Source organism: Limulus polyphemus, unplaced genomic scaffold, assembly GCF_000517525.1.
Source record: "Limulus polyphemus unplaced genomic scaffold, Limulus_polyphemus-2.1.2 Scaffold1636, whole genome shotgun sequence".
Lineage (NCBI taxonomy): Eukaryota > Metazoa > Arthropoda > Merostomata > Xiphosura > Limulidae > Limulus > Limulus polyphemus.
Window position 1 is genome coordinate 241,729 of NW_013667246.1, and position 9,719 is coordinate 251,447.

General features: G+C 31.9%; 1 protein-coding gene across 1 annotated transcript in view; it reads right to left on the reverse strand.

Moving 5' to 3' along the window:
- Positions 1–4,092: 4,092 nt before the first annotated feature.
- Positions 4,093–9,719, reverse strand: part of LOC106464390 — a 13,104-nt gene continuing 7,477 nt past the window's right edge. Inside the window, exons 4-5 of the mRNA XM_022392078.1 lie at positions 9,609–9,719; positions 4,093–7,235 (exon numbers count right to left, since the gene is read on the reverse strand). Coding sequence (XP_022247786.1) covers positions 7,219–7,235; positions 9,609–9,719 — 128 coding nt within the window. The 3' untranslated portion in view covers positions 4,093–7,218. The remainder of the gene's footprint in view (positions 7,236–9,608) is intronic.

Here is a 9,719-nt window from a genome sequence, read left to right on the forward strand (position 1 = left end):
GGAGCTCAAATTGTGCTCTAAATGCTTCCCATGGTGCCTTCCCATCGAATTACTGGAAGGGGCTTCCTGTTGTCTGGGGCTGATTAGGTCCATGGCTAATATATCCCCCTGTGTAAAAGACAGTAAATCATCATTTAATGAATTTAATTCACTTTGAAATTTACTAGTGTTTTCCATTTGTACTTCTTTCCACCGTTGTTGACTTTCCTGTAGTTGCTGCTGACTTTGTCACAACTGTTGGAGACTTTCTTCCCGTTTCCTTTCTTGTTCCAGTTGCCACTGCTGTAGTCTCTCTTCTTGTTTCTTTTCTTTCTCCTCCATCCACTGCTGTAGTCTCTTTTCTTGTTTATTTTCTTTCTCCTTCAACGACTGCTGTAGCCTCTGTTCTTGTTTCTTTCCCTTTCCTCCAACAACTGCTGTAATCTCTCGTTTATTTTTCTGTTCGAGCTGCTACTGTTTCAGGTTTTCTTGCCACTGCTTTTGTCTCTCTTCTTTCTCCTCCAACCACTGCTGTAGACTCTCTTATTGTTTATTTTCTTTCTCCTCCAACCACTACTGTAGTTTCTCTTCTTGTTTCTTTTGCTGTTCTTGTATTGCTGCCATCAAATCTGCTAAGTTGTAGTTTGATTTGCCACCTCTGGTTTCCATTTTTTATTCCTTCGCACTATCTGACACCAATTTATTAGGTATCTGCTTGTTTGATAATTTCCCGTAAAAATTATTCCCGAGGAACTTCAGTGATACAAGTTCTTTTTTAATTAAAACTAGTTTATTCTTTCTCATTATAAACTTTATAATACACTTAATTTCCACAGTCACTTTATCTTAAATATACGCTTTAATTCACAACGATTCACGCACTTTATTTACGGTCACTAACGCTCACTTGACTCGATTATCTGTCTCTATATCTCCCTGTCTGCCGTTCTATGCCGTCACTTCTTCTCCGCTTTATTTTACGGGCATATATACAAAAATAGAGGGCGTCTAGCAAATACTGGGATATTCGTGATGTTCCCTGATCCTTCTAGAAACACATCACATTACCAGAGTCACATGACTTCTGCTATCGTAACAGTGTTTGGTACAAGTCATGTGACTCGGATTCGTATCTTTCATTGGTTAACGCCTAACACTGATAACACACCACAAAATTGATTTGAGCATACCCTGGGGAAACTTAACCCCCTGTTTTCTTGTAAAATAACACCTTTCCGTCGGGCCAACAAGCTGGATATTACTTTTTCAAGTCAAAACTATATATTTATGTGCTCAAACTAAAGCTGCAGTGGGTATGCAACGAAAGAGCGGAATTGAGCCATTCAGGCGATGAGCTATAATTGTAGAATAGTAAATTCTTAAACAGTAGCAAGTAGAATAATAAATGTAAACTTGGTGTATCCGATGTTTTATTTGATAGTCTTTGAATATATTTTGGATCATGCAGATTGAAATATGCCAAAAGTACACAGTTTTTGAGTACCATCTGAACGTTACTCCAGTACAAGGCACAGTTATAATGCATGAAAATGCTGTCGTTAATGAATTGTTTGTTTGTAATTAAGCACAACGCTACTCAATGGACTATCTGTGCTCTGCCCACCACGGGTATCGAAACCGGATTCTAGCATTTTAAGTCCGCAGACATGCCGCTGGGCCACTGGGGGGCCGTTAATGAATTTCTATCGTCAGAAAAGCGAGGTTACCTGCACATAATTCTATCTATTTTGGTAATTTGTAGGTGCCTGACACTGCAGTCTCATCCACAATGTCTTTCCTGCCAGATCTGGGCTCTATGTTGTATAACAATCAGAAAAATAGTGGAATGAACGTGAACCACTGTCATGCTTGTGATGACATTGGAGAGCACAGTTCGGGTGTGGATTAAGTACGAGATCCAAGAATACCTGCATCAGCTGAGCTGTTTGCAAGTATTAGAGATTGTACCTTTAATTCTGTAGACATTGTGCTTGACCACCAAGTTTATTTTACCTTTTCATCCTAAGGCAGAATATTTTTGTAACTGGGATTTTACGCCTTTAATCCACATTTTTGACTGAAGTTTTCTAATTAGATATTTTAATACTGCATTTTTAATCCTGACTTTTGCTACTTAAGCTCAAATTCATAATCCTTCTGTTAATCTTTTCAACCAGTCAGTTGTGGACATTATTCTCAATGTTGCTGTATCCTGTCTTGAATCTCTGCATGATGACAATGGAAGCTAACAGTAGTTTCTTATTTGATTTTACTAATGCTTTGAAGTTTCATGCATTATCCAAGGGCTAGTTTCACATTTATGTCTTTAGAGCTTTATCATGAATGAAAATGCATTGTTAGATGGCATATCAGACATGAGGAAGAAACTGTCACTGTCTGAGAGATGTTTCTGAGCATATTCTTCACTTGTTTGAGCTGATATATGGCAACAGTTATATCACATTAGTTGCCCTTGCAGAGAATAGAGGAATCAATGCCAAAGTTCACTCTCAGCGTTCTACACCACTACACCAACTGCTCACAAGCCATCTTTACCACAACAGACAGGCAACAAATAGTACAAGGTTCCTCTTTCAATCACATGGGGAAAGAGTGACTACCACTGAGACACGCAAGGTTTGATTTGAATTTTGTGCAAAGCTACACAAGGGCTATCTGCACTAGCTGCCCCTAATTTAGCAGTGAAACACTAGAGGGGAGGCAGCTAGTTATCACCACTCACTGATTGACCGTCACACTATAATGCCCCCATGGCTGAAAGGGCAAGCATGTTTAGTGGGACAGGGATTCGAACCCGCGACCTTCAGATTCCAAGTCGAGCACTCTAACCACCTGGCCATGCCAGACCAACATGCAAAGTTATAATAGCTTTTCTTTTGTAGATAAAAATGCTGTTGGGGGACAGAAATAAAGGCCGCTTATATTCGTTAAACCTTTATAGATAAAGCAGTGAACTCCCCCCAAAGTGGATATACTTTTAAGTGTTACATGTCTTTATCTATGTCTTGCCATTTCCTTAAATTTTACTCCTTCAAAGTTTTTGACAGGCCAAGTTCTCCTTCTAGCATAGGTTTAAACTTGCCATAAACGTATGTATTAATTCATACTATGTTTCCCACAAGTGTAAATTGTCTCATCAGAAAACAATTCCAATAAAGCCATTTTTTCTCATACCTAATATGTTAAAACAAGCTACAGTAAATGTAGAGTATACAACATGGCATTTTGTTATTGTTTATGATAGAGAACATGTTCAAAATTATGTACAGCTATTGGAACCACATTTCCATTCCATTTTATTGTTTTGTAGTCAGCCATTTCAGACTTTTACTGTCACCCACCCTTTATCTTTTCTGAAACATGATTATCAATGCATTTTTTTATTGAAAGGTTAAAATTATGTAGTACTTAACAGTGCAACCTATCACAGTATTAAAAATAATTAACACATCATACAGGGGTGGTTAATCATCTCTTTATTGAGGGATTTCTCAATGGTCAAGCACGAAAAGCATATTTCATCATATTTCCTTTAAAAATACAATATACTGTATTTCTGTTACATTACTAGAGTGTCATTCAGTACACTTAAAAGAAGCTTTTGTGATCTGGATGCACAGATTAGACCAAACTTATCTAAGTGTAATAAAACATGTTAAGTACATGGAAATATTAATTCTCTTATTGAAACACTTTACATGCAATACATGATAGTATTAGAAACATTTCACAAACACATTTACGTAAGAAAAAATATTAAACAAATATGTTCAATAATAATAATTTCACTAATCTATAACTTTTATTGCAAATGTTCCTACTAACTATTCATGATTAGTTGTTACTCCTGTTCTAAATACTTCCTGCACTGCTACTTGTCATACATAAATTATTTTTAGACTATAGAAGTTAGTTTAAAACCTGAACTTTCACAAAACTTGATCTTTGTATCTTCAAATGAAGATACCACTTTGAACATAGATATATTACAATATATATTTTTTTACTTTTGAAAATTATACTACTCACAATTCAGTACAAACAGAATCAAATTTTCCTAAATATTGACAACACTTGTACATCACTTACCTATTTTTTTCTGTTTCTTAAGACCCATAATTTCAGACTCAAGTGGCTTTATGCCATATTTCAAAACTGTTTGGGTGACTATGGTTATCTACCAAGATATAATGGTATTGACAGGTTTACTGATCATGAGAGTCTTATCAATAATAGCAAAAAAATTAACCAAACATCAACTGTAAGTTAATTTTTACAAATGAATAACAATCTGTAACTCTTTAGTTTCACTTGATTTTTACTTCTTTCTAAAACCTCCAGGATATAATTGGCTATACATCCAAATTAGTTGATATTGTACATTTATCTGAAATTGGAAAGTTTTTGAAAAACATACTTCATATCTGTCCAAGTGGATATTTTTTATCATCAGTAAAAACTTGACATTAACAACAAAGTGATTAATGTTTCAGGGCAAACTAGCATTTGGTACAAGTTTATTCAGAATATAGTGGTTATTTTTTAACAAACTTTGTGCTTTTACTGAAGTCTTCTCATGCAAAAAATAAACAAACAAACCTGGATTTGACTTTGATCATTCAAAGGATGAAAATACTAAATATTTATATTTTCATATATGACTAAGTTTAACTAAGGAAGTTGAGCTTATCACAGATTTCTTTTATAGAAATACAAAGTTTTTAACAAACTGAATACAAAACTATATATATATATATATATATATATATGTCATGCATTAAATTAATATATTTTTGAGTTATACAAAATTATAAGTTTATTACACACTGCAACATACAATTCATATGATGTAAAGAGAATATTTTTTTACTTGGGTTAAATACTAGTACCTTGCATATTTTTGAAATATACTACATTATATATGTAAAGAAGTGTTATGAAAATAGGCTACAGTGGTACAATCAGGTAAAATCTAAAACCATTTTGTAGTGATTTGTATTTTTTGCAAAATGAACAGCAGGAGTTCTGAAACAAATTGGTTTAGAAGGACTAGAAAAATGACTTCTTTATAAAGATATTTCTATCAATATAGTAAACATATTCCACTAGCAAATAAAGAAAAGGCAAAGTTTTAAAGTTAAAAAACTGATATTTTCTATCTTCTTTTGAGACAAATTCACTTAAACAACTCACTTTTTTTTACAATCAATCACATCTATGTTTAAATAACAAAAATAAATAAGCTGCAAGCTGTTTAATATCCAATTCAGAAAGACTAAAACTTGTTAGACCAGCTTACATTATATGACTAGAAATTTCCTAAAACATCCACATATAAGGTACATGTAAAACACATATAATAAAACACAGATATAAATACACACACACACATATATATATATATAAAGTACAAATTTAGCAATATTGATAATACTTGTCAAATAAAAAGTATATAAAAAAATCTTTAGAGATCAAAATAGCTCCTTTCATTGTATAAGTTTTCAAAACAAACATTTAACTAAAAAATGTGAAACAAGACAAAAAAAAAGCACCATAACAGCTTTAGATAAAAATTTGTTATGTAAAGTACCTGAGGACAACTTATTGGTTCAAAATACTGGCAAAAAATAAAAGAAAACTGCTTCATTTACACATTAATCACAATTTTTCCATATTGGCATAACATGGTATTAATTGTTTAGTGAATTTTTTTATTCTTTTCTTAATTATGGGGTCATTCAGAATTATCAGCCTTTTTTTACAGACATACAAAGTATATGACAAAAATGGAGGTCAGATCACTATATCCAAAAAAACAAATTGCTGAAAAACATTATTAATAAATTGAAACTGCAACTTCTGAAGAGAAACCCTATTACATATTATATCTACAAAGTTCAAGCACTCATACACAGTGTGGTAAACCAAAGATCTCTACAATTAGCAGAAAGTAAAAAGTCAAAAATTTTGCGACCTATGTATAAGATTTTGGTGAGCTTGCAGCTCTTCTGGATGGTGTGAAAATCTATAAATTACTGTGAAAGATTGCAGGGAGTTACATGCATCATTTATGTTAGATTACAGGTTTCTAAAAATAATTCAGCATTCATAAGTTTCATGAACAATAAATAGTAACCTTGCTCAAATTTAATCGGGAAGGATTCCATATGAGCCAACACACGTTTCTTACATATCCAAAATGGTAGTCATAAAGTCACATTATTTGTACACCCATGAAAATACTGATAATTGTAAATGACCTGTAAACCTATTTGCTTGAAAACCAAAACATGGTTTCCTTGCAATACATGATAATTATTAAAAGATAAATTCTAATTTACATCAGTCTACCCGTAATATAAACAAAGGATTCATTGGTACTGTCAACACTTACTTAAGAGTAACGTAAGTTATTTTAACAGAACTTTCACTTTAATATTCATATTATCAATATGCAAACAGAAAATAATGTCACAATTTTGAAGCAAATTGGATAATATAAAAAGCTACTGGTGTAATCATTTCAGGTTATTTTAGCAAGTGTAAATTCACTTTGTATAATAAGTTAACACCGTGCAAAATGTAAATACGAATGGAAGTGAAAAAATTAGATCTTGTTTTCATCAATCACACTAATTTCAAAAAAATGTTTTGTGAACTAAATCAAATTGGGTTTGCCTTCAAAATAGTAACAATCATCTTGTCCCAAATCCAAATAAATAATTCAGAGGAGTAAATATTATGGTATATTTTGTCAGAAATAAGATTTCTCAATTTATAGTTTTCTTTAGATCAAGATCTTTAGTTATAGTTGACACAATTATATTTAAAATATATCTCACAATACTTAAAAAAAATAAAAAACAGTGAAAACAGCACTATTAAAGCTTTCAGGATCCCTAAAAATGGCTCAGATACAATTGTTGAAAGCAAATAATCATACATTTAAAAAGAGCATATAAAAGTGTATGGCTGTAGATAATAGACAGACCACTTCTAAAATATTCATTTTTCCAAATTGATGTAATCACTATGGTCCCAACAATGCCATTAATGGTTTATTAAAACAGCAGTACAATGACAGTGAAGCCCAAAATTCAGACATAAGCTAGAGATTTAATCTTGAAAGAAGAGATCAATGACCTTTCTGGCTATGAGCATGTAGTGGTGAACACTGTTAGATACCGACAGCATTTTAAGATAGTTTCCAGAAGGCCACTACACAATGGCAGGCTCTGTAAAGAAATATGATTGGATTACAATTATTTATCAATGTATATCAATCATGCATATATGTAATAGAAAAAGAGAAATTTATAAAATGCTTCTGTATCAGCTACACTGGGATTACATTAACGCTGAAATAAATTTAAACCTTTTTCCTATAAATTACAACAAAAGTATCCATCTCCTGTGATGAGAAAAGTTTAAGTTAACCTATCAATATGAATTATTTCACGGACTTTAAAACAGTTAATTGTGTTGCACTCTTGGCTTCACTAAGAATGAAAGCTCTAAGCTACTTATCAAACCCACTGCGAAAAGTAATTGTTGAGCATTTCAGTCATGCTGAGAGATGCTCAACAATAACATATGGTAAATCTACATTTTTTATTCTTTAAGTTACCTCACATTTTCAAATGCGAATGATAGTGTGATTAATTCCTAACAATTTAGTGCAGAATATTCTGCTTGCAAAATAAAATTTGGCAACAACATTATTCATGTCTGTTCTCCCATCATTTTAAAAGTGAATGTTAAGCTTTGCCTGCATGCTCAGCTTTTCAAACAGGATATCAGAAATGTATTATTTAAACTCGCACATGGATCAGCAAACAAATTTTGATACACTGATAGAGAGACCTAATGACCACATTATTCTTCAAGAAACTATATTACAGATTAATTTACAAGTTATAAAAGGTTGTATATTTTAATATCCTTGATCACTTTAATTCAGTTTTACTTAGTATACTTGTATATACTTTTCTGTGTGTTTAAGTTCACACTATGAAATTTCAGCCAACAGCTATAATAAAACAAAACAAAAAACATTATCCCATACTACGGAACACAACACATAACATCACCAGCACAAAACTAGTGAATTTTTTAAAAATTCTCTTTCCACTAGTTGACTAATGGTGAAAAAAAAATAGAGATTATAAGGCTTAGGCTGAAGAAATTTGTTTGCACGCACCTTTGTTGAAAACAGTACATCACACCAATTAAACTAAATGCATTTTCCTAAGTTCATGATTGATTAGCTCTTTCTAAATACTTACCACCAATATTTTTATTTGCTTTTTAATTTATTTGAATGTACAATGCATTTAAATAGTACGAAAATACAAAGGATGACCAAATGGAATATAAGTACTGTATTTCCCAAACTCTTCTCTTTCTTAGTACTACTTAGAAAAAGAAGATAAAAAAAAGGCTCACCTCTGATTGTGGTGTTCATAGCAAAGTATGAATAATGCCCCTCATACAAACATCTGAACAGCAGAAAGTGGTACATAAAATGGGTTGTGTTTGTATTTTCACTCAGTAATCACACTGAAATTGCCATCCTGATATATTTTTAGTAATTACTTTAATTTTTACATGGCTATATAAAAAAAGGAATATTTGCAGAACACTGCTAGCTCACTTGCATTGCATTAGTGTGCTGCAATACTGACTTAGATTGATATTTTTGTTAGCACATGTATATATGTATTTAGAACAGAAGTTTCTTTGATAAGTATATATATGAGTAAGCTTATACAATTAAACTAAATTGATGAAAAAATTATTCACTTACTTGCCTGTCCAAGCATGATTTCTGACAATATGATCAAAGGTGATTTAAAAACAAATATGATTAAGAAATGACTGAATCTAATAATATGCTTAATGTTACTGTATATTACTCCAGTTGAACAGGTGTAACAAGGTGAAATCTTGTCATTGGTAAAACTAACAAAGTGTGTGTAATTTTATGTTTGGTAGATCTGATTGACAGTAGAAAAATCTAAAAGTAAGATTACATTTGAACAGGAGACAATTTCTTCTTATCAATCAAACTTGACTATAAGATTCATTTTTTCTTTATTTAAAATGTGCAAATGTTGTGGGTCCAGTTTTATTTTATTTGGTATTTCTATTATGAAAAAGATATTGTTACATAAATATCTGTAATATAAAGTACCTGGGTATAGTCTGCTATCTTGTTTTCATGTTGTAACTGAAACAACTTTCTAAAAACACATTAGTTCACTTGTAGCTTCTGTAGTTACATCCTGAAGGCAGCTCATAGATGAAAACATGTGCATTTTTTAAATAAATAAAATGAAACCACAGTTTTTATATTTGAAGAGATCATTAGATCTCTATTACACAGAAAACTATTCTCAGAAAGGTACTACATAAAGTAAAAGAAATATGTAATTTTACACAAATATGGCAAAACTTTGACATACATCGTAGTATTGCTACCTTACCTTATGCTACATTCTTCCAAGCACGCAGCTGTACATACTAAACTTCTTACAGCCTGAGTTACTATTCTCAGTTTTTTTTTTCCTTAAAATGTATAAACAATTTGAAGTTATAACACAGCTTACCACAAGAGGAATTGTTCTCCTGGCAATGTACTACACCCAGAAATCCTGGTCTAGATTTACCCGTTGATTCCTTCGGCATTGTAGCACTAGAAAAGTTGTCTTCTTCCTTAT